Below are 24,880 nucleotides of genomic sequence, written 5' to 3' on the forward strand. Positions count from 1 at the left end.
ACATCAACTCCCACTCCCAGGAGGTTTACATCCATTGCAATCCGCCCGCTTTGCGTGCAACAGGTCCATGACAGATGCCATTTTCTTGGCCCTACAGTCATTGCTGGAACACCGGGATAACAAGGACACCTGCGTCAGACTCTTATTTATTGACTATAATCTACCTTCAACACCATAATTCCAACCAAATTCATCTCCAAACTCGGCGGCCTCAATTTCCTGACCTGTACACCACAATCAGTAATGATCAGCAATTACACCTTCTCCACAATAATCCTCTCCACTTGGTGTCCTGCAAAGAATCAGTCAAACAGAAACAGGCCCTTCAGTTCAACTTCCCCATGCCAACAGAGATGCCCCATCTACATTAGTCCCAACAGCCCGCATTTGAGGACATGGGGGATGGGGGGGGGGAGGATTCCATCCTACCCAGAAAGGCCGAACTGACATCTGCAACAATGACGAAGGATGCAGGTGTTGTTGAGTTGCTTTACATGTTGCTTTCCTTGCTATATTATGATTATTATATCCCTGCTATTGATGCTCAATTAAAACGGACCAATTTGACCACACTGAATCTTTCTATACTTTTCTAACCTTTCCTATCCACGTACCTGCCCAAATGCCTTTTAAACGTTGCCACAGTACCTCCTTGACAGCTGTTCCATGTACCCACATCCTCTGTGAAAATGTTACCCCTCAGGCTCTTCTTAAATCTTTCCCCTCCCACCTTAAACCTATGTCCCATGGTTCTTAGCTCCCCTATTCTGGATCAAATACTATCTATTCTTCTTCTGATTTTAGACACCTCCATAAGATCATGCCTCATGGAATGCGCCTGCACTCCAAGGAATAAAGTCCTAGCCTGCTGAACTGCTCAAGTCTTGGTAACTGAGCCTGTACTCACTGGAGTTTAGAAGGGTGAGGGGGGCTCTTTTAAAACTTACTGAATAGTGAAAGGCCTGGATAGAGTGGATGGTGAAAGGACCTTTCGACTAGTGGGAGATTCAACAACCAGATGCCATCGCCTCAAAGAATTAACCTTTAGAAAGGAGATTTCTTCACTCAGAGGGTGGTGAATTTGTCAAATTCATTGCCACAGATGGCTGTAGAGTCAGTCATTGGGTATTTTTAAGGTGGATGTTGCGGGATTCAGGAACCAGGGACCACAGTTTAAGAATAAGGGGTGGCCCATTTAGAACTGAGATGAGGAAAAACCTTTTCACAGAGAATTGTGAATTTGTAACTCAGTAGGCAATGGAGGCCGATTCGCTGGATGCATTCAAAAGAGAGTTAGATAGAGCTCTTAGGGCTAGCGGAATCAAGGGTTATGAGGAGAAGGCAGGAACGTGGTACTGATTGTAGATGATCAGCCATCCGAAGGGCCGAATGGCCAAATGTATCTATGTTCTCCAGAATACTGCCAGACCTGCTGGGTTACTCCAGTATTTTGTGACTTTCCTTGTTAATTCAGTCAATTCCAAGTAAACAGAGTTAATAGTGTATTTGTTAGTAAATCAAACATTAGGGTGATTCACAACAAGCAACATCAGGCTTTGTACCATCCACTGGTGAATCTCTCCCCATTTTCTGTTAGATGAGCGATAAAGCTGCATAGTAAAGTAAAAGAAAACAAAGAAAAATCCATTTGAGAAATAAAAAAGTACTGGAAGATCAGACCAACACAGAAACATGATGGAAAACCAAATTCACTTTTTGTTTGGACACACACTCCAACTTCAGTTTGTGCTTAGTCAACAGTACTGAACGATCCGGAGATCTCAAATCTTCACATGTCCCTTACCCAGCTTTGGTTGAAGGCATTGAAGATCAAATGATCTAAACAAGTTTCAGAAGCTACACAGGTCACTTAGTGAGCTTTCACCATATTACAAAACTGCGAAGACCTACATGTTGACAAGAGGAAAATACTTTGATATACAATTTAGATTTCATATAAAATTCAATGACTACCACCATCCATGTTCAAGGAATGTAAACAGATGTACCAAGCGTCCCACATAGATCAGATGAACAAGCGTCACTATCTGTTTCACAGGGAACAATGGGTGTACAGTTAAATAAAATGACGATTATCTAAACAGAATGACTTGCCAATTTTTTTGAAGGTTCGCAATTCTTATCAAATTTGAGGCATGGCTAATACACCAAACTCAAGATACACTTTTTGTGTATCTTCAGGACAATGATAAATACTTCATTAAGTCTAGATCTATTCTACCATTCAATCGGATATTAGTCAAATTAGCTACATTCTGATAATTTTGCAAAGTTAACCACAAATCGTCACAGCTGTTCAAAAAGAGCAACATTGGAAGAGTTTGCATTATTATCTGTCTGACAAAAGTAGTTCTTGATTTCACTCCTAAATTGTTTTTGTGTCTCTCAGTTTATTTGAAAAATTGAATTGCAATAGTATTTAAACTTGTTTGGCAGCGAGAGGCTGGAAGTTGGTACGGAAGGTGAAGTAAGCACATTTAGTGGATAAGCAGGAGCACGGCAGGGAGGTAGGAAGGACTGTTAGATTAAATTACTTATTATTTTGATGTGAGATGCCTGAAGGACAAGGCGAATGAACTGTAGGCACAGATAGGTATCTACGACTCGGACATTATAGCTTGCTAAGAGGGGGGACAGTACTAACAACTCATGTTACAGGCACTACTGGGCAGAAAAAGGGTGGGGTAAAAGGGGAGGGGAAGCTGTTTTACTGATTAACGAGAACATGGCAGCAGTCTGAGATGACATTAGTGATGGTTCATCTAGTGAGGCTAAATGGGTAGAACTGAGAAATGAAACAAGGACAATCACCTTGTTGTGAGGGTATGATAGGCCCCAAATAGTCAACAGGAATTAGAAGAACAAATATGCCAAAAGATTGCAGACAACTGCACGATGAATAGGGTTGTCTAAAAGGGGATGATAACTTTCCCAACATAGACAGGAACTGCCATAGTGTCAAGGGCTTAGATGGAGTGGAATTTGTCAAATGTGTTCAAGATAATTTTCTTGAGCAATATGTAGACAGTCCCAGGGGCGGAAACCCCGGTGGGGGCAGAGGGGACACGTCCCCCCCCCATGTTTTGAGAGGTGGGCGACACCCCCGCCAGGTTAACCTGCCTGGGATTGCGGGAAATATGGCCAGCGCGGAGAAGCAGCGCTGGTATCCCGTCAGTCCAGACAGGGCGTTAGTTAACCCGGTGAGACAGGCAGAGTTGAGCTGCATTTAGCGCTGGATTGAGCCTCCGAAGCCTCGCGCGCGCGTGTGAGTGTGCGCATGCACGCGCAGCCGCCAAAAAATTGTGTCCCCCGTCCCCTCCATGTTTTGATAGTGAGTTCCGTTCTTGGACAGCCCTACAAGAGAGGGCAAAGAATGACCTACTCTTAGGAAATTGTGAAAGGCAAGTGACTAAAGTGCCGGTGGGCAAGCCTTTTGGACCAGTAACCACAGTTTTGTTAGCTTTAAAATAGCTCTGGATAAGGACAGATCCATCTATGACAGCGGGGGTGAACCATGTTTACTAAAGTTCTGAGATGTCCTCTTTCTTAATAAACGTGGTTTCCCCCTTCTGTCGCAGATGGACCCTTCACCCACGTATCGTTTGCATCCCATAGTTCTGCTCTCGTTCTCCCTGCCATCAGACAGAACAAAGATAGGGTTCCCCTGACCTCACCTTTCATCCCACCAGCCTCAGCATTCAATACATCATCTTCCAACATTTCATTCACCTCCAACGTGATCCCACCATCACTCGCATCTCCCCATCCTCACCCATTTCCTCCTTTTGTAGAGACACTCCCTCTACAACTCCCTGGTTCACATCCCTTCCCACCCAAACTACCCCCTCCCTAGGTACTTTCCCCTGCAACCGCAGGAGAAGTAACACCTATCCCTATACCTACACCCTTGCCCCATCCAGAGACTCCAGCAATCCTTCCAGGTGCAACAGAGGTTCACGTGTACCTCCTCTAACCTCATCTACTGCACCCGATTTCTCGATATGGCCTCCTGAACATTGGCTAGACCAAGTGTAGATTTGGCAACCGTTGTACTTGGTCCACCAATGCCAATCGGATATCTCAGTTGCCAACTATTTTAAATCACCTTCCCATTCCTCTACTGGGCCGCCATTGCCAGAGGGAGGCCACACGTAAACTGGATACAGCACCTCATATTCCCATTGGGAAGCTTACAACCCCATAGTATTCTCCAATTTTAAATCAAACTCCCCCCTCTCCCCATACCCACCTGCCCCCCCCCTCCATTCTGTTGTACCCTACATTGATTCCCGCCCATTTCTCTCCCTCCCCCTCCCATCTATATTCCTTCCTCTGACTTCACAATCATTGCAACTCTTCAACCCTATTGTCTCACACCTTCGGTTTTAATCTCTGGCCTTTGTTCCGACCACCTGCCACACTCTGTCCTGTCCCTCTCCTCCAGCCTTATAGTATATCTAAAACAGGGCCCCGACCCAAAAGTCACCTATCCATGTTCTCCTGGGATGCTGCCTATTGCGCTGAGTTACTCCAGCACTTTGTGTTTTTTATTGAGGTATAGAAGTTGGAATGTTATTTTATACTTGTACAAGACATTGGGGAGGCCAAATTTAGAGTATTGTTTGGTTCTGTGCATTCATAAAATAATGATGTTAAATAGAAGTGAACCCGATGCTTGTGAAAACAATTGAAGGGTACATATCGACCTAACATAATGCTAACATAACCTAACATCAGGAAATCACCAATCAATTGGACCCAAATGCTCAAGGCACTTAATATTTAGAAGGATCCAATGGAGAAACAGGATAGTTCAACCAATGTTCCCCACAGACCATGTAAAACTGTAGGAAGGAACTGCAGATGCTGGTTTAAACCGTAGACACAAAAAGCTGGAGTAACTCAGCGGTACAGGCAGCATCTCTAGAGAGAAAATGGGTGACGTTTCGGTTCGAGATCCTTCTTCAGACTTCTCTCCAGAGATGCTGCCTGTCCCGCTGAGTTTCTCCAGCTTTTTGTGTCTATCTTCCATATAAAACTGTTCTCCTCGAAAATACCACTAGTGAATGAATGGATTATTAACAGTGTACATGAAAGATACCAGAAGATTTTTTTTGGCTGATGCCAGATCTAGCCACATGCATAAACTTCTGTGCATTAGCTTTCATACAATTGTGTTTTGCAGCAGACCAAAGCAGTGAGGGACCAACATCTTCAATCATTATTTTGAGTGGACAATAAACATGATTGCCTAATTACTGTTTATTGTGATAGTTGGTAAGTTAAGCAGACTAAGAATATTTAATTTGGTAGTGATATATGACCTTCAGTTCACAATAGAAAATAGGCTGGCAAAAGCAGCCATGCCGAACTATTTCATCTCTTCCCCCTAAATGTTGTGTGGAGGTTTAATTACTTCTTATGTAATTGCGTTCCATGCTTGGTGTGCTTATTAGCAGTGGACAAAAATATTAAACTGAAATGATAGTGCTTTAAATGTTAAATTATTTCCCCTTTATCTTTTTTGCCTCAAGTCACCTAAGTCGTTCTCGCAGCCAAACTTACCCTAGACATAGGATAACAAAGTCCCAAACTACACCCAGTAAATCTGATTTTCAGTGACCTCTTCCCTGTCACAGCATTCAGGATGACAGGAAAAACGTCATATTGACATGAATTGTGGCATCTTTCCCTGTATCTCATTGAGCAAAATATTCCTGTGGTAATAAGCTAAATGACTTGTCCCAACTTGAAAATCTGGTTCAAACAATGTGTTTCAGTCTTTTCAATTTTAACAGTAATGCTGCTTTACTTCTATTGATGCGTCTGGCTGATGTCCACACCCATTTTCATTACTCATTGCATCTTATTTTCTTCAAGCATTCAGAGACCATATTCAGAAAGCTGGATTCATTCACCTCTTTCTGCTGCCGCTCCAGTTCTTTCATGCGAATATCTCTTGCTTCTGCTCGGGCTGCTCGTTTAGCTGCAAGCCTGGCCTCTGCCTGCAAAATGCAATAAAAATTAGTTACCTTGGGGGTATAAAAATAATAGTAAACTAATGTAATGAAAGGCCAAAACGATTTGGCAATAGGAAAGGCAAATTAACTTCAAAAAATCTCTCAACAAAAACTTTGCGATCTCTGTAACAAAGGTTTCCTCCTTTCAACTCTTTGTTCCTGTCAGGCACCAATTCCTGCATTTCCAACAGCTGATGCACTAACCAGAATAACTTTTCAAGATACAAATTTTAAGTAACTTTTTCAACACAGCACGAAGCTGCAAAGGCAAATACCATTGTTTTGGGGGCTGTTTGCAGGCAAAGGATGCCTAGCAAATGGGCTTTATAACATAAGATAGAGTGTTTGGAACCAACAAATTCCCATTAGAGTGAAGGGCAAGGATGGCAGGCTCTGGTCAGGTATAAGCGCCTTGAGTATTAGAAAGACGCTATATAAATCCCATGCATTATTATTATTATTATAAACATTTGGGATCAAGTGAATCCTTAAGAAGTATAAGGGGAGTACAATCAGGAGTCAAGACAATGACATGGCATAGCTTTGGACGATAAGGCAAAAGAGAATCCAGACATTTTGCAAGGACAAGAAAGAAATAACGGAGAACATAGAGCCTCTTAAAGATCAACAAGGTTGTGTATGTGTGGAGCCACTGCAGATGAATTAGATCCTAAACAAATACAGGTTGAACACCGATTTTCCGGCACCATGGGTTCCAGAGCCTTTCTGAATTATCCTATTTTCTCTTCAACAGAGGTCACGTAACAATGAAACAACACTACGCCTCTGGCCCGCAACGACACCCCTCCTGTGTCAATAAAGCACCATGGAGTGCCAGAAACGTGAACAAAACTAATATAAAATGTAAAGTGAATGTGAATGGAATGAGCTGCCGACCCACCCCCAGCTCTCACCGTCTTCACGGCCGTTCAGAACCCTGGCTTCCGACCACATTCTCAACCCGCAAGGTGCATCAGCAAGCCCTTCTTCACAGGACACAAAGTGGTGAAGTATTTCAGCGGATCAGGTTCTCCGGTGAACACAGATAGATGACATTGGGGCCCTTCCTGAAACTGATTCAGTTGGCTGAGTTACTCCAGCACTTTGTGTCCACAAAAACTACAGAATGTGCTCGTTCATCATGGCACTTCCTCTCCTCTCACCAGCTGTCGCTTCCAAGGTGGAGTGTGATGGCGACTCCGGGCAGAAGGAAGTAACAGTGGTGGTGGGTGGTGGGGTGTAGGAAGAGGAGGGGGGAAAACCAGCTTCCGACCTTCGGGTCGCCCTCTGGCTCCGTCCCCTCCTCCTTCTCCTCCGGAGTCGTCGACATACTCCACCTTGAAAGCGACGGCAGGTGAGGGGGGATGGAGCCCGACACTGAAGAACTACAATGTGAGTCGTAACAACATCTGTGTGAACCGGTGAAAAAGGGCTCATAGGCCTTGTTTTAAAGTGAAATGGTACAAAGTGCTGGAGTAACTCAGCTGACGGAATCAGTCTCTGGAAGGGTCGCAATATCACCCATAAGACGAATCTTATAGAATTTTTCGAGGATGTAACTAGTAGAGTGGATAAGGGAGAACCAGTGGATGTGTTATATCTGGACTTTCAGAAGGCTTTCGACAAGTTCCCACATAAGAGATTAGTATACAAACTTAAAGCACACGGTATTGGGGGTTCAGTATTATTGATGTGGATAGAGAACTGGCTGGCAGACAGGAAGCAAAGAGTAGGAGTAAACGGGTCATTTTCAGAATGGCAGGCAGTGACTAGTGGGGTACCGCAAGGCTCAGTGCTGGGACCCCAGCTATTTACAATATATATTAATGATTTGGACGAGGGAATTGAATGCAACATCTCCAAGTTTGCGGATGACACTAAGCTGGGGGGCAGTGTTAGCTGTGAGGAGGATGCTAGGAGGCTGCAAGGTGACTTGGATAGGCTGGGTGAGTGGGCAAATGCATGGCAGATGCAGTATAATGTGGATAAATGTGAGGTTATCCACTTTGGTGGCAAAAACAGGAAAGTAGACTATTATCTGAATGGTGGCCGATTAGGAAAAGGGGAGTTGCAACGAGACCTGGGTGTCATGGTACACCAGTCATTGAAAGTAGGCATGCAGATGCAGCAGGCAGTGAAGAAAGCGAATGGTATGTTAGCATTCTTAGCAAAAGGATTTGAGTATAGGAGCAGGGAGGTTCTACTGCAGTTGTACAGGGTCTTGGTGAGACCACACCTGGAGTATTGCATACAGTTTTGGTCTCCTAATCTGAGGAAAGACATTCTTGCCATAGAGGGAGTACAGAGAAGGTTCACCAGACTGATTCCTGGGATGTCAGGACTTTCATATGAAGAAAGACTGGATAGACTCGGCTTGTACTCGCTAGAATTTAGAAGATTGAGGGGGGATCTTATAGAAACTTACAAAATTTTTAAGGGGTTGGACAGGCTAGATGCAGGAAGATTGTTCCCGATGTTGGGGAAGTCCAGAACAAGGGGTCACAGTTTAAGGATAAGGGGGAAATCTTTTAGGACCGAGATGAGAAAAACATTTTTCACACAGAGAGTGGTGAATCGCTGGAATTCTCTGCCACAGAAGGTAGTTGAGGCCAGTTCATTGGCTATATTTAAGAGGGAGTTAGATGTGGCCCTTGTGGCTAAAGGGATCAGGGGGTATGGAGAGAAGGCAGGTACAGGATACTGAGTTGGATGATCAGCCATGATCATATTGAATGGCGGTGCAGGCTCAAAGGGCTGAATGGCCTACTCCTGCACCTAATTTCTATGTTAATAGTAATAGTACCGAGGTACAGTGAAAAGCTTTTGTTGCACGCTAACCAGTCTGCAGAAAGACAATACATGATTACAATCAAGCCATTCAATGCACAGATACATGATAAAGGGAATAACATGAACAACATCTAGTGCAAGATAAAGCTAGTAAAGTCCGATCAAAGATAGTCCGAGGGTCTCCAATGATGTACATAGACTGGATACTGGTTGGCTAGGTACGTAGACTGGTTGGCTAGGTACGTTGTGATCCCAAAAGGGATACATGGTTGTGAACTGTGGAACTGGTTAACTGACTTTCAGTCAGAGCTGCCAACTCTCACGCATTGAGCGTGAGACTCACTCACTTCGCCAAATTCTCACGCTGATCACAGAATTTCTCACGTTCAGTCGTGAGAAATTCTGTGATCCACGAGATTTTCAAAACTAATATCAACTGCATGGGCCGCGGGTGTTGGAGAGCTGGGGCGGAGGGAGGGATGGAAGCAGAAGCAGCGGCGGGGGCAGATGCGGGCTGGCGATTCGCTCGCTGCAGTTCCAGCCATGGAGCAGCCTCAGTGCAAGAGTCCCGGGCCGTCGAGGCGTCAGAAGCTTTGCGCCACTGCCGTGAGAGTCTCTGTGCCAAATTCGCCCTGCTGACCGGCATGGACCAGGCTGTGGCTCGGTGCATCCTGGAGGACAACCAGTGGCTGCTGGAAGTAGGTACCAAGCACTGGGTAGAAGCGGTGGCCTTCAAATGGGGGTGGTTGCAGAAAGCATCCTGCTTGCCTGCTAGATTTTCACTTACTGTAACTGCAGGAAAAATGTTCCCGCTGTTGGGGGAGTTCAGAACCAGGGGTCACACAGTTTCAGAATAAGGGGTATCCATTTAGGACTGAGATGAGGACAAACTTTCTTCACCCAGAGAGTTGTGGATCTGTGGAATTCTCTGCCACAGAAGTCAGTGGAGGCCAATTCACTGGATGTTTTCAAGAGAGAGTTACATTTAGCTCTTGGGGCTAGCGAAATCAAAGGATATAGGGAAAAAACAGGAAAGAGGTACTGATTTTAGGTGAACAGCCATGATCATATTGAATGGCAGTGCTGGCTTGAAGGACCAAATGGCCTATTCCTGCACCTATTTTTGAAATTTCTATGCTTGAGTATAAGGCAATAAAACTTGACCACTTGATTTTGAAACATTCATGCATGGTGGAAGTATAATGTAGTCATCGAATTTCAAAAAGTCATTACCGTGGGAGAGGGGGTAACCCTTTCCACCATCGACCACCATATAAAGATTGTTGTGTTATGAATACCACAGAAAATATTATGTACTCTCAAGATCACATTAAATATAGTATTATTGCTTAAATATATAGTTATTGGACTTTGCATTTCGGAAAAGTCCCAGCTGAGGAAGACAGCAAAATACTGAAAATATTGGGGGTGAAAATGGCTTCAGGACAGTCTTCTAGGAAAATGAAGGAAATGGTAACAGAATATAAGTGAGTATAATTTTATGGATGAGAAATTGTGTTCAACCAATTGATGACTTCTTTAACAAAGTAACTAGCATGTTAGATAACAAGGAAGTCAGTGGATGTAGCAAATATTGTTATAGAAAATTTGGTCCGTGAAATGCCCCATAAAAGATTACCACATTAGATAAGCACCTGTGGACTTGAACGTATTAGGTTAAGTCCTGGGGGTCCGATATGGGGCTTTATGCGTGGGCCAGATATATTGTCAGGCCAGAGGGGCTAGGAGCAAGGCCAAGTGTGCCTCCAGAGTCAAGGTCTGGAATAGTACTGGGTGTACAGTCAAAGCTGGGACAATGGGAGTGTTCAGCACTGGGAACCTAAGCAGGTAAGCAGCTATGATCAGGGTAGAATAGGGGGTCAGGTGTAAGGCTGGACTCAGGGTCAGGAATGAGAGAAGGTATGCAACTGGAGTCAGGGTCAGGAGTAGTACCAGGTGTGCAGTGAGACCCAGGACGGTCAACATGGGCCAAGTGCTTGATTATAATCTGATTTCCATACATGAATACACTAAGATCATTCATGTGCTGCACCCGTTGATCAGAGCCTGGCTCTACTGTGGAATGTAATTAGGAATGTAATTTAGCCTAACCTTATTCATAGCTAATCCAATTTAAAGCATAAATATTGCATTCAAGTGTAAGTTAAAAGACTTGCTACAGTATGCACCAGATTGCTCAATTTCAAGCTGAAATTGCAAAAGCTCCCTCGATCTTGGTCTCTCGCAATTTCTCACTTCCAACTCTCACCCAATGTTGGCAGCCCTGCTTATAGTGGAGGAAAGGATGGAAAAGGGAAAGGAGGGAGAGGGGAGTGTTTGTAGAAGTTACCTAAAACTAGAACATTCAACAACTGGGTTGTAAGCTACCCATGCAAAATATGAAGTGCTGTCCCTCCAATTTGCATGTGGCTTACTCTGACCCTACCTCAAGTGATCTGTTGCCAGCCTGATTTATCCTCATTTTTTCTTGCTTCCAGATCCCCCCCCCACCCACCCCCACTACAATTAGTACGCGATATCCCAGCTGTTGGCGGTTGTGCAGTAGCAAGCAGTAGAAATAGGGTTATGACCCATAACGTCACCTATCCATTTTCTCCAGAATTGCTGCCTGTCCCGTTGAGTTACTCCAGGTTTTGTGTCGTTCTTTAAACTAATGGAGAAGTGGAGGGGCAGTTACAAAAGAGAGGTGGAATGGGGCAAAGCCTGGCAAATGATAGATAGATAGATAGATAGATAGATAGATAGATAGATAGATAGATAGATAGATAGATAGATAGATAGATAGATAGATAGATAGATACAAGTGAGGGGGGGCTGGGTGATAGACAGATAAAGCAACAATGGCTACATGTGAAAAGAAGACAAACTGCTTCAGACAAGGAGTGAAATGAAGAGATGGAGAAAGGGACGTGTACGGAAAGGGTCAGAGAGTAGGGGAATGGAGGCGGGAATGGAAATTGGGACATGGTTGGGAAGCAAGCATACGATGGATGGACAAGGAGCAGAGTAACTAGGGTGGTAGGAGATGATGGGAAAAATGTGTGCTCCAAGTTTGAGTGAGGGCAAGACAAGTGCCCTGAAATTGAAATTGGGGATTTCAATGTTCATACTGCTGGGTTGTAAGCTACTATTTCCACTCCCACGTGATAACCTAGAGTGTCATAAGAACCAATTCCTGCCTTGGTTGGCGAGGGAGCGATCTCTGAGAAGAACGGATAGGGGTGGGGATGGGAAGGCACGACCTCTGGTAGGATCACGTTGGAGGGGGTGGAAATGTCAAAGAATGATGTGTTGGATGTGGAGGCTGGTGGGATGAAAGGTTATAAGTGATAGGACTGAATTAGGCCATTTGGCCCATCAAGACTACTTCAAAAATTCAATCATGGCTGATCTATATCTCTCTCCTAACCCCATTCTCCTTCCTTCTCCCCATAATCCGACAGCCTAACTAATAGAGAAAGGCGAGGAACAGGGGAACTCTATTCTTATTCTGTCTGGAGAAAGGGGGAGGGGGAGCAAGAGCAGAACCACGGGACACCGAGGAGACGACGGTAAGGAATCAATTTCTGATAGCAGGGGGTAAAACGCATTTACTAAAGAAAGCGGACATCTTGGGTGTTCTAGAATGAAAAGCCTCATCTTGGTAGTATTTTTCAAGAGGCAGAATGGGAGGAGGTTTACTCCAAGTAACTGTGGTAGTTTGTAGTAGACATCAGTCGATAGTCCGTCCCCTGTGATAGAGACAGAATCAAGAGAGGGGCGAGGGTAGTCAGAGATAGTTCAAGTGAATATGCGGGCAGGCTGGAAGTTAGCGGTAAAGTTAATGAAATCAACTTGTCCCTTTCTGTAAACCGGCATCTTGTTTCTATATTTTTTGTTTTAATGAAATCAACGAGGTCTGCATGGATGCAGAAGGTAGCTCTGATGTAGTCATTGATGTAGCTGAGAAAGTGTTGGGGTTGGTGCCAGGATACGTTTGGAACAAGGACTGATCGACATAATCAACAAAAAGGCAGGCACCGTTAACTTTGAGAAAGTGAGACAAGTGCAGAGAGAAGTTGTTAAGGGGGAAACAAGTTCTGCCACACAAAGGAGAATTTTAATAGAGAAAAACTGATTGGGTCTTTGTTCAAGGAGGAACTGGAGGACCTTGTGACTTTCCTAGTGGGGGATGGAGGTGTAAAGGGACTGATTGTCAACGGTAAAGATGAAGCAATGGGGGCCTAGAAATTGAAGGTTATTGAAGGGTATGCGAGGTGCATCAGATGTAGGTCAGAAGGGACTGGACAAAGTGGACAGGATAAAGTCAGGGAATTTGGAGACGAGTTCTGTGGGGAAGAAGCAGGTAGAACCAATGGGTCTGCCAGGGCAGTCCTATTTATGGATTTTGGGAAGCGGTTAGCGTGGGATGGAGAATTATAAGGTTGGAGGCTAAGAGATTGGAATGATTGGGCTTATGTTCATTATAATTTAGAGGAATTAATGTAGAGTGGACATATTAAATACAGGAAGGATAAATTCAGTGGTGGGGAAAGTCCTGAACCAGGAGTCATTACCCCAAGATATTGGGTAAGCCAGGCTGAGATGACAAATTTCTTGAATCAAAAAAATTGAGAGAAAATAAATGTTCTCCCTCTGAAGGAAATTAAGACACTAAATATATGCTTGAATTTAGATTGAGATCTTTTGGCTAAAGACTTTCAGGGACATTGAACACGAGAATGAATTTGGACCATCAGCCATGACTATATTTGATCATATCAGCAAGTTCAAAGAACCAACGGCATTCTTCCATTTTCTATGTTGTTACATTTACTTCATGAGGCTGGGACATATTTGAAAATAAATGTTTTTAAACAGTGTCTGAAGAAGGGTCTCGACCCAAAACGTCACATATACCATTTCTCCAGAGATGCTGTCTGAGTCGCTGAGTTACTCCAGTTTTTTGAGTTTGTCTAGTGTTTTTAAACGATGTATACCAAATTTAGTATAAGGCGTTCAAAAATAATGATTTTATAAATATTTACTCAGATCACCACGAGTGTTAACTTTCTGAAGGTCCCAGCATTATCTTCCTATAATAAAACTGCATTCTGGACTAACAGATACACTGCAAAATATGACTCTTAATCTCTTGATCTCGAAATTCAATGTGCTGCAGCAAAGTAAAACATTCGATTGTCTATCCTAAACTCATCATCACAACCAGGGCGCATGGTGGTGCAGAAGTAGAGTTGCTGTCTTACAGCGCCAGAGACCCGGATTTGATCCTGACTACGGGTGCTTATCTGAATGGATAATGAACATCTGTATGTTCTCCCCGTGAATTGCGTAGGTTTTCTCCAGGATCTCCGGGTTCCTCCAACACTCTAAAGACGTACGGGTTTGAAGGCTAACTGGCTTGGTAAAATTGTAGTTGTTCCTAGGCTACTGTCAGTGTGTGGGGGTCACTGTTCAGCGCGGATTTGGCGCCGTTTCCACGCTGTCTCTGTAAACTAAACCAGATTAGAAACATGACCAACATGAACATTGAACTAACCTCTCTCGCAATATGGCTCAGTGCTTCATCTTCAGCTGAGAATCTGTCTTTAATAGGTGTTCGTTTTCTTCCAGCACCAGGAGTCCCCATTCTCTCCAAATTAATAAACAATATACAATATATTTGAGGCACTCAGGATTGTAGAACCATATATGATTTGAAAAGTTGTTCCTTTCTACGGTTGCACTGTAAAGGGAAAATAAGAAATTTACAATTTTTTCTCCTACACACAGATAGAACATACATACAAGTCACAAATTTAAAGTGCAAATTTCAAATTGTTCAATCTGATGAGTTACACCATACATCTCATGGCTTACCACACTACTATTATTCGGCAATCAAACATGCTTTGGGTACATTTCCTGTGCTGCTGTTCTTTATCATATTACAAAATGTTGAAGAAACTCAACAGATCAGGCAGCGTCTGTGGACTGAATATATTTTGGGTTGGAATGCTTCTTCAAACTCATGTGATGAGGGTGGGGCAAAGTCTGGCAAGTATTTGGCGGATAGAGTGAAAGGGGAAGTAAATGTTGATAGGCAGATGGGTGGAGAAAGTGACAAAGGCTAGAGGTGAAAAGGAAACAAAAGAGTGTAAGATATAAAGGGCCTGTCCCACCAGCATGCGACTGCATGCGGAGAGCGCGACCTAACGTGGTCGCTTGAGCCGTACGGCCTCGCGGGGCTGGTCCCACTTCGATCGCCGGAGCCGTATGGAGTTGTGTGGGGCTGGTCCCGACATCGCGCGGGGCTCCGAAAAACTGACACTGTCCAAAAATTCCGCGCGGCAACGGCCTATCGGCCCGCAGCCGCATTGAACCATACGCAGCGCCTCGACGGGCGTATGCACCGTCTCTACGCCATACGCACCGTCCCGACGCCGTACGCAGCGTCTTGATGGCGTACACAGTGTCTTGACGGCTTACGCTTAGCGCGTGGCGTTGCACGATGACGTCACCGCCCGGCGTGCCGTTGCGTGATGACGTAACTGCCCGAAGCCGTGCGACGTCCAAATTCCATCGGCCCGCCTCCTGCCCAGCTGATTGGTGAGTATGATGTCGGAACCAGCCCCGCACAACTCCAGACGGCTCCGCGGTTGGAAGTGGGACCGGCCCCGCGAGGCCGTACGGCTCAAGCCACCACGTTTGGTCGCGCTCGACGCATGCAATTGCATGCTGGTGGGACAGGCCCTTAAGGGTGTGAGAGGAGGAGGAGTTCAATGAGTGTTCAGGGAAAATAAAAGGGAAATACAGGACCCAGTGGTGGAAGATGAGCATACAGAGGAGGGGAAAGGAGTAATGTGAGTAGAGTGGTGGAAACTGGTGGGAGAGTAGGAAAACTGGGCGGGCAGGGTAGTGGAGAGAAAGGTTGGCAGGTTGGGCATTAACTGAAATTGGAGAATTCAATGTTCACATTATTTGGTTGTAGGTGAATATGAGGTCCTGTTCTTTTGTTTTGTGTCTGGTCTTACTCTGACAAAGGAGGATGTTAAGGACAAAATGTCAGTATGGGAATGGGAGGGGGATTTAAAACAGTTAGCAGCCCAGAGCTCCAGCAGGCCTTGGAGCATGAGTATTTGGCGAAACATCATCCCGTCCCCACTCCTTTCTGCTTTGCAGAGACCACACTCTCTGCAACTCTTTCCCACCCCTCCCCACCGAACAGGAGATGTATTTGCTCCTCTGCCAACCACAATTGTTGGAGCTCCCTATGTGGCCTTCTTACACTGGTGAGACCAAATGCAGACTAGATGACCATTTCACATAACACTTGCTCTCTGTCCATCAATACTGATGGAACACCCTATTGCTAACTATTTTAACTCTACTTCCCATATCGACCTTTCTGCCATTGGCCTCATTCTTTGCCTGAGTGAGGCTACACCGAAAGTGGAAGAGCAGCATTTCATATTACAAAGAAAGGTCTCGACCCGAAATGTCACCCATTCCTTCTCTCCAGAGATGCTGCCTGTATCGCTGCGTTACTCCAGCATTTTGTGTCTACCCTTGATTTAAAATATGATCCACAGTTCTTTCCTACACATTTCGTGTTACATTTTGGGTAACCTACAACTCAGTGGTATGAACATTGAATTCTACAATTTCAGTAATACCCCTCATCTAATACTCCCTCTCTTTCTTCCTCCCCCTCTCACCCCAGAGCACACACATTTCTTCTACCACCCCAATCACCCTGCTCCTTTCTCCTCCATACATTAATCCTATCTCAGATTCCCATGTTTCCCTTTTATCATCCCCTCTTTCACTCCCCCACCTTCCCTCCCCCATCTATTTCCGGAAATATCCTTCTCTCCAGCTTTACGTCACTCATCCTCTTTTCTTATTTGACAACCTTTTGTCATATTTTCACTGCTAGCATTCGCCACTTACTCCATCCATCTGCCAATCATGCTCCTGACCTTTATCCATCAATCACTTTGCGGGATTTACTTCACCACACCTCTCTTCAGTTCTTCCCCTTACTCCATCGGTCTGAAGAAGGGTCCTGAAACATTCTGTCCATTCCCTCCACAGATGATGCCTGACCTGCTGAGTTCCTCCACCAGTGTTACTTGCTCAAGATTCCAGCTTCTGAAGCTTCTTTCGTCTCCAATTCACCACAGTTCAAGTAAAACTAGCTAAAAAATACACTTCAAAACAAATTACGACATTTTTGTGCCCTCACATTTTTTTCCTCAGTGCTTTTATTCTGTAATCTTAGTGCTGCTACCATCATATCAGTGATTTGATTCCACAGTCAAACTGGAAGCAAAACCACAAGCAGATGCCCCAGCTACTCAGGGTTCCAAAGCACAAATCTATTACCATCGAACTTAGGAAATAAAGAGTGATTCCTAGTTCCATGGAATTCCAAACCCAATAAACAATGCATGAAGCCACTTCAATGTAGACATTGTAGTCTCATTGTCCATATAACACTATAAACATCCCTTAGTCATACAGCGTGGAAATAGTCCCTTTGTCGTGACTTGCCCACACTAACAAACATGCCCCATCTACACCTGCGTTTGGCCAATATCCCTCTAAACCCGTCTTTTCCTTGTACCCGTAAATGTACATACCTGAGCTACCTCCACCGGCAGCTCATCCATACACTCCCCACCCGATGTGAAAAAGTTATCCCTCAGGTTCCCATTAAACTTCCCCCTCCTCACCTTAAACCTATGTCCTCTGGTTCACGATTCCCCTACTCTTGGCAAGAGACTCTGCATCAACCCGATCTATTCCTATCATGATTTTATACACCTCTAAGATCACTCCTCATTCTCCTGCACGCCAAATAATTGAGTCTGTTCAACCTCTCCCTCTCGCTCAGGCCTTTAAGTCCCAGAACTGAACACAAAACTCTAAATGTGGTCTCGCTAATATAACTGCAACATGACCTCATAGCTACTATACTTAATACTCTGACTGATGAAGGCCAATGCATGTGCCAACAGCCTTTTTGACTACCCTATATACATGTGATGCCACTTTCAACAAAGTATGTACCTAGATGCCACTTTCAATGAACTGTGTGCCTACATTTAAATCTATTCCTGAATTGAAGGGCTCATGTATGCATCATGTGCAATATTAATTATATATTGTCCTTAACTAAAAAAAAATGCAGCAGCGTAAGGAAAGTAAATGGTAAATCAAGAGTGATGAGGAAAGAGGACCTCAAACTTAGAGCAGGGATGAATTAAGATGAATCTTAAAAGAGGGTCAATTACAAAACCCTGCAAAACACCATCCCATTCCACCCGCAATCGAGGAGAGCAAAATGGGAGTCTGCAATTAATGTCATCAAGCAATAGGTTACAGAAATATTTAAAACCAAGAATGAGGATTTAAAATTAGTCAGTGGGAATAAAGCAGTAGGTTAAGGATAGTCTGTGTATATGCCAAAGGAATTGTGTAGTAACGGAGATTGTCATCTCCTTGCTCCATCATCAGTCTTGTGCTTGCTGACTCTTCCTAGTCTTAGAATGAAGTATGACAACAAATCACTCCTGCATCTAGCAGGCTCTAGATTAAACTGATTATACATATCTAGGACTGGAGGCTACAGCAAAGATCCTATAGCAAGAGCAAAGATCCTATAGCTTGCTATAGGATCTTTGGGCTAGAGTTCCAAGGAGAGACCACATAGACTGGGATTGTTTTCCCTAAGGTTTATGGTGGTAATGAGTGGCATAGATAAGGTAATGGTCAGTTTTCTTTGCAGGGTTGGGTCGAGCTAAATCTAGAGGGCATAGATTTGGGTTGATTGGGGAAAGGTTTAAAGGAACTTGAAAGCCAACTTTTTCACACTGTGGATGGGGGTATGGAATAAGCTTGCATAGGAAGTGGTTGAGGCAGGTACAACATTTAAAATACATTTGGACACCACTGGATAGAACAGCTACAGTTTGATTTGAGCCAAACGCAGATAAATAAGAACAGTTCAGGGAGGCACTTTGTTCTGCATGCACGAATTGGGCCGAAGGGCCAGTTCCCGTGCTGCGGTAATTCTGGGAGTATTAACCTTCCTTCACACAATCGAACTCCACCTCAAAACTGACTCCGCAGATTTTAAACGCTTTAAATAAAAAATAATAATAATCTGGACAAGAGCCAGATGCAGGATATAAGTTGCAGGCCCAGCAGTGTGTGGCTCGGCCTGGGGCGGAGGTGCGGCTTCTCCCCGCTCCGGAGAAGCGCAAACCGGGAGGACAACAACGAACCACCCGCCCAGCCACACACTCGGGGCGGGCGGGCAGGCGGGCGGGCCCCCCTCGGCAGCTCAACCAGACACGTCTGAAACCGATGCTCACCCTCAGGATCGCCAGCTCGTACATTGCCCACGAACGACAAGCCGTATATCTTCCTTCCTTCCCTCCCTCCCTGCTTTACTTTGACAGTCGGCCTTCCGAAGGCAACGTCCCTCCCGCACGCACTCACGCCCTCACGCACCACGCACCACGCCCTCACGCACCACGCCCTCACGCCCTCACGCCCTCACGCCTCACGCCCTCACGCACTCACGCCCTCCCGCACGCCCTCACGCCCTCACGCCTCACGCCCTCACGCCCTCACGCACCACGCACCACGCCCTCACGCACCACGCACTCACGCCCTCACGCCCTCACGCACCACGCACCACGCACTCACGCCCTCACGCCCTCACGCACCACGCACTCACGCCCTCACGCACCACGCCCTCACGCACCACGCCCTCACGCCCTCACGCACCACGCACTCACGTCCTTACGCACCACGCCCTCACGCCCTCACGCACCACGCACTCACGCCCTCACGCCACCACGCCCTCACGCACTCACGCCCTCACGCACTCACTCCCACAGCGTGCGTGCGTGCGCGTGCACCGCTTCCGGTCCCGGTCCCGACCCCGCGGGGGCGCGCACCACCGTCCCCATACTGCGCATGCCCACTGGGTTTTGTTTCCCAGTCTGTGTCAGTCACACCTCGAAAGCTGCAGGAAGTGAACACAATGACTCTGACATAGTCCGAAGCAAAGACACTACGATCTACAATACAATACGGTTTATTTGTCACATTGCACAAAAAGTGCAAGTGAAATGAATATGTCAGCAGCAACAATGATAAAAGAGCACACACAAAACACAATAAAAATTTAACATAAACATCCACCACAGCATTCATCACTGTGGTGGAAGGCACACAATTTGGCCAGTCCTCCTTTGGTCTGAAGAAGGTTCTCGACCCGAAACGTCACCCATTCCTTCCGTACGAAGAGCTGGTCATAGAGTGCCGCAAGCAGGGCTGGAAGGCAAAGGTGTGTGCATGCCCATCGAGGTTGGCTGCAGAGGTTTTGCAGGGCAATCGCTCTACAAAGCCTTGAGTGCGCTGGGCATCAACGGAGTGGCGAGGAGAAGGGCCATCGAGAACACCACAGAGGCAGCGGAGAAGGCCTCGAGATGGCTCTGGATCGGGAGAGGAGGTCCATGGGGAGGAGCGAATGCCACCTGAACACAAGTTGTGGTCTGATCAACCACGGCTGGGTCGCCTGGGTGAGGATGTCTGATGTTGAAAGACCCGAAACACCCAATGACCCCAGGTTACATCACTGATGATGTGTTCAGGAGCACCTATTGATGTATTTGTATCAATCTGACAGTCGGCCTTCCGAAGGCAACGTCCCTCCCTCACTCACACCCACAGCGTGCGTGTGCGCGCGCACCGCTTCCGGTCCCGACCCTGCGGGGGGCGCGCACCACCGTTCCGCTAGTGCGCATGCTCACTGGGTTTTGTTTCCCATTCTGTGCCAGTCACACCTCGGGCTGTCGGAAGCTGCAGAACTGAACACAATTATTCTGAAATAGTCCGAAGCAAAGATTCTATGATCTTTGGTCTGAAGAAGGTTCTCGACCCGAAACGTTACCCATTCCTTCTCTCCAGAGATGCTGCCTGTCCCACTGAGTTACTCCAGCATTTTTTGTGTCTATCTTTAGCAACGTTACAAAATTTGGAGGTTTTAAAAATCAAGTCTGTAATTTATCCCATCAGATAAAGCATAAAAATAAGTTTAATTTGACACCTAATTCACTTTCATATCTTCAGTATTAAAAAAGTTATGGCCATTTTCATACTCGGAAATTAGCATCTTGTTCCCTATTGCTTTTCCATTGACTTAACACAAAAGCTGTGATCAAGGACAGTCAAAAGCCCATAACTTTCTTAAAAATTAAGAGAACTGAAAGAAATGTTCAGTTATTATAGATTGAAGCATTCTGAAACAAATATGAAACAATCTTATTTAGATTACGTGAAATTAAAGCATAAAATTAGTTAATTTATATGCTTTATTAGTAAATAAAGCATATAATCTGAAGAAGGGTTTCGGCCCGAAACGTTGCCTATTTCCTTCGTTCCATAGATGTTGCTGAACCCGCTGAGTTTCTCCAGCTTTTTTGTGTACCATATAATAGGGCTGTCTACTCTCACGATTTGAGCGTGAGAATCACGCCCTCAGGCAAACTCTCACGCCCTCACGCTGATCAGAAATTTCTCATGCTCTGTGGTGAGAAATTCTGTGATCAACGAAAATTTAAAAACTCGGATAAACTGCATGTTCCGCGGGTGTTGGTGAGCCAGGGCTGAGGGAGGGATGGAAGCAGCGGGCGGGGACAGATGCGGGGAGCCGGTGCTGGCGAGTGTTTGCGGGGATGCCGAGTCTCTCTCGCTGCAGCTCCGGTCATGGAGCAGCTTCAGTGCGAGAGTCTTGGGCCCATCGGAGGCGTCAGAAGCGTTGTGCCGCTGCCGCGAGAGTCTCTGTGCTAAAGGGACAGACTCTCAAAGGGAGGTGGAGAGAGAGAGAGGGGAAGGAGACAGGGGGGAGAGAGAGGGGGTGAGAGGAGAGAGAGGGGAGAGACAGATGGGGCGTGAATGGAGAGAGAGAAGAGGGAGAGGGGGGGAGAGAGGGATGAGAGGGAAGAGAGAGGGGGGTGGAGTGGGAGGAGAGGGCAGGAGAGAATGGGAGAGAGGGGAAGAGAGAGGGGTGGTAAGAGGGGGAAGAGGGAGAGAGGGGGAAAGAGAAACGGGAGGAAGAGAGAGAGATGGGGGGCAAAGAGAAAGAGGAGATAGAGACAGGAGAAAGAGAGGGGAGAGAGAGCAAGGGGAGAGTGAGGTGGGAGGGAGAAATGGGGAGAGAGGGGAGAGAGGGGGAGATAGAGAGGGAGGGAGAAAGAGAGAGGGGGAAGCGAGGGGGAGAGAGGAGAGGGGGAGAGAGAGAGGGAGAGAGAGAGGGGGGGAGAGAGAGTTAGGGGAGAGAGAGTTAGGAGAAAGAGAGGGGGGAGATAGTTAGGGGAAAGAGAGGGAGAGAGAAGAGGGGGGAGAGGGGACGAGAGAGGGGGGAGAATGAAGTGGGAGGGAGGGGGGAAGAGAGAGGGGAGGGGGGGGGAGAGAGAGGAGAGGGGGAGGGAGAGAGGGGAGAGAGAAGAGAAGAGAGGAGAGAGAGAGAGAGAGAGAGGGGGGGGGGATAGAAGAGAGAGAAGGGGAAGAGTGAGAGGGGGGAGATGGGAGAGAGAGTGGGTTAGAGGAGAGACAGAGGGAGAGGAGGGAGAGAGGGGAAAGAGGGGGAGGGGACAGATAGAGGGGAGAGAGAGAGGGGGGTTGAGAGGAGAGAGAGCAGAAGAGAGGGTAGAGAGGGAGGTGGGAGGGAGAGAGAGAGGGTAGAGAAAGAGTGGTGGAGAGAGAGGGGAGGGAGAGAGCGGGAGAGAGAGGAAAGAGAGAGGGGCCAGAGAGAGGAGAGGGGGAGAGGGAGGGAGGGAGAGAGAGGGAGGGAGAGAGAGGGAGGGAGAGAGAGGGAGGGAGAGAGGGGGGGGAGGGGGATAGAGAGGCAGGGCTGCCAACTCATATGCATTGAGCGTGAGAATCACGCATTTCGCCAAATTCTCACGCTGATCACAAATTTCTCTCGCTCTGTTGTGAGAAATTCTGTGATCAACGAAAATTTCAAAACTCATATCAACTGCATGGGCCATGGGTGTTGGAAGCAGAAGCAGCGGCGGGGACAGATGCGGACGGGGAGCGGGACTGGCGAGTGTTTGCCGGGCTGGCAAGTCGCTCACTGCAACTCCGGCCATGGGGCAGCCTCAGTGCAAGGCATCGGAAGCGTTGCGCCGCTGCCGTGAGAGTCTCTGTGCCAAATTCGCCCAGGTGACCGGCATGGATCAGGCTGCGGCTCGGTGCATCCTGGAGGACAACCAGTGGCTGCTGGAAGTAAGTACCAAGCACAGGGTAGAAACGGTGGAAGATAGTGGACTTCAAATGGGGGTGGTTGGAGAAAGCATCCTGCTTGCTTGCTAGATTTTCACTTACTGTAACTGCAGGAAAAATGTTCCCGATGTTGGGGGAGTACAGAACCAGGGGTCACAGTTTAAGAATAAAGGAGGGGGTGGGGGCAGTTAGGACTGAGATGAGGACAAACTTTCTTCACACAGAGTTGTGAATCTGTGGAATTCTCTGCCACAGAAGGCAGTGCAGGCCAATTCACTGGATGTTTTCAAGAGAGAGTTACATTTAGTTCTTGGGGCTAACGAAATCAAGGGATATGGGGAAAAAACAGAAAAGAGGTACAGATTTTAGATGAATAGCCATGATCATATTGAATGACAGTGCTGGCTCGAAGGGCCGATGGCCTATTCCTGCACCTATTTTCTATGTTTCTATGCTTGAGTATATGGCAATAAAATTCGATCACTTGATTTTGAAGCATTCATGCATGGTGGAGGTATAATGTAGTCATAGAGTGATACAGTGTGAAAACAGGCCCTTCGGCGCAACTTGCCCACAACCGCCAACATGTGTCAGCCAGGCTACCTGCTGTGGGGAATTCCCTACCATACTGTGGAATGTAATTAGGAATTTACTCTAACCTTATTCATAGCTAATCCAATTTAAAGCATATATATTGCATTCAAGTGTAGGTTAAAAGACTCGCTACAGTATGCATCATATTGGAACAATTTCAAGCTGAAAAATGCAAAAGTTCCGTACTAATAGGAGAGGGGACACCCCCCTCCCACTCCCGCTATGCCGCTATGTTCCCTCGGGCTTGGTCTCTCGCAATTTCTCACTCCCAACTCTCACCCAATGTTGTCAGCCCTGCATATAATTAGTTAGTTACCTAATTGTAGCTAATTACAAAATTCAATTACTAGATCTAAAGTGTCCAAATAACATTCACACAAGAATTCACAATATAACATAATTTTTAAATCTCATTGTCATGGATTTATAGGCCAAATGGAAGGAATTAATGTTTAATACCTGTAAATTAATGGCCATTTAAATCATCTTGCGAGTGGGTTTTTCTGGAATGCGATCATTTGGAACGTTGCGGTTGCAGTGAATTTATACCCCCATATCGGCAGGAAAAATACTGCCGGTTTGTATGGGGAAAAAATCACCGTTTCGCAACTTAAAATGTGAATTAAAGGCATCTTAAGGAGCACTTTTATACATAAAATAAACGGCTTTCTTTTACCTGTCCCGTACCTGAAATCCGTCCCCGTTGTGGGCGTTAGAAGCTGATTTTAAAATTACTCCAGCGCTGAACTAGCCAGGCGAATTAAAAAAAAATATACACAGAACACCCGTGGGAACGATTCATCAGCAAAAACTTGCACTCCAACCAAATATAATCCAGGACAAGGTAGGAAAAAACCGCGTTTTAACCCCGCCCCCCCGTCAAAGGCGCCAAAATCGCGCACACGGCCAGTGGCAGAATTGCAGAGCCGCTGAAGGTAAGTATTGTAGCATACCTACTATCTTCGGTTCAAACCAGCATTCAGTCACGGAAATCACTCTCAAAACATGAGGGGGACACAATTCCTTGGCAGCCGCGCACGCATGCGCATGCGCACACGCGAGGCTTCGACCATGGGCCCTGTGGACGGTAACATCGGGAGCTGACCCGGTTGGTGACATCGGGAGCCTCGATCGACTCGACGCAGCAA

The 24,880-nt window shown here is 46.2% G+C and overlaps 1 protein-coding gene across 32 annotated transcripts in view; it reads right to left on the reverse strand.

The window, feature by feature from the left end:
- Nucleotides 1–19,488, reverse strand: part of lrrfip2 (LRR binding FLII interacting protein 2) — a 95,773-nt gene extending 76,285 nt beyond the window's left edge. For 10 of the 32 annotated variants that reach the window (XM_033020253.1, XM_033020250.1, XM_033020248.1 and 7 more), the window contains exons 1-3: nt 19,214–19,363; nt 14,392–14,577; nt 5,940–6,026 (exon numbers count right to left, since the gene is read on the reverse strand). In XM_033020253.1, coding sequence (XP_032876144.1) covers nt 5,940–6,026; nt 14,392–14,481 — 177 coding nt within the window. In that variant the 5' untranslated portion in view covers nt 14,482–14,577; nt 19,214–19,363. Of the gene's footprint in view, nt 1–1,562; nt 1,611–5,939; nt 6,027–14,391; nt 14,578–19,213 lie in introns of all 32 variants that reach the window. The other 22 variants (XM_033020247.1, XM_033020245.1, XM_033020243.1 and 19 more) reach the window with 7 other exon arrangements.
- Between the last annotated feature and the right edge of the window lie 5,392 nt (nt 19,489–24,880).

Source organism: Amblyraja radiata, chromosome 4, assembly GCF_010909765.2.
Source record: "Amblyraja radiata isolate CabotCenter1 chromosome 4, sAmbRad1.1.pri, whole genome shotgun sequence".
Lineage (NCBI taxonomy): Eukaryota > Metazoa > Chordata > Chondrichthyes > Rajiformes > Rajidae > Amblyraja > Amblyraja radiata.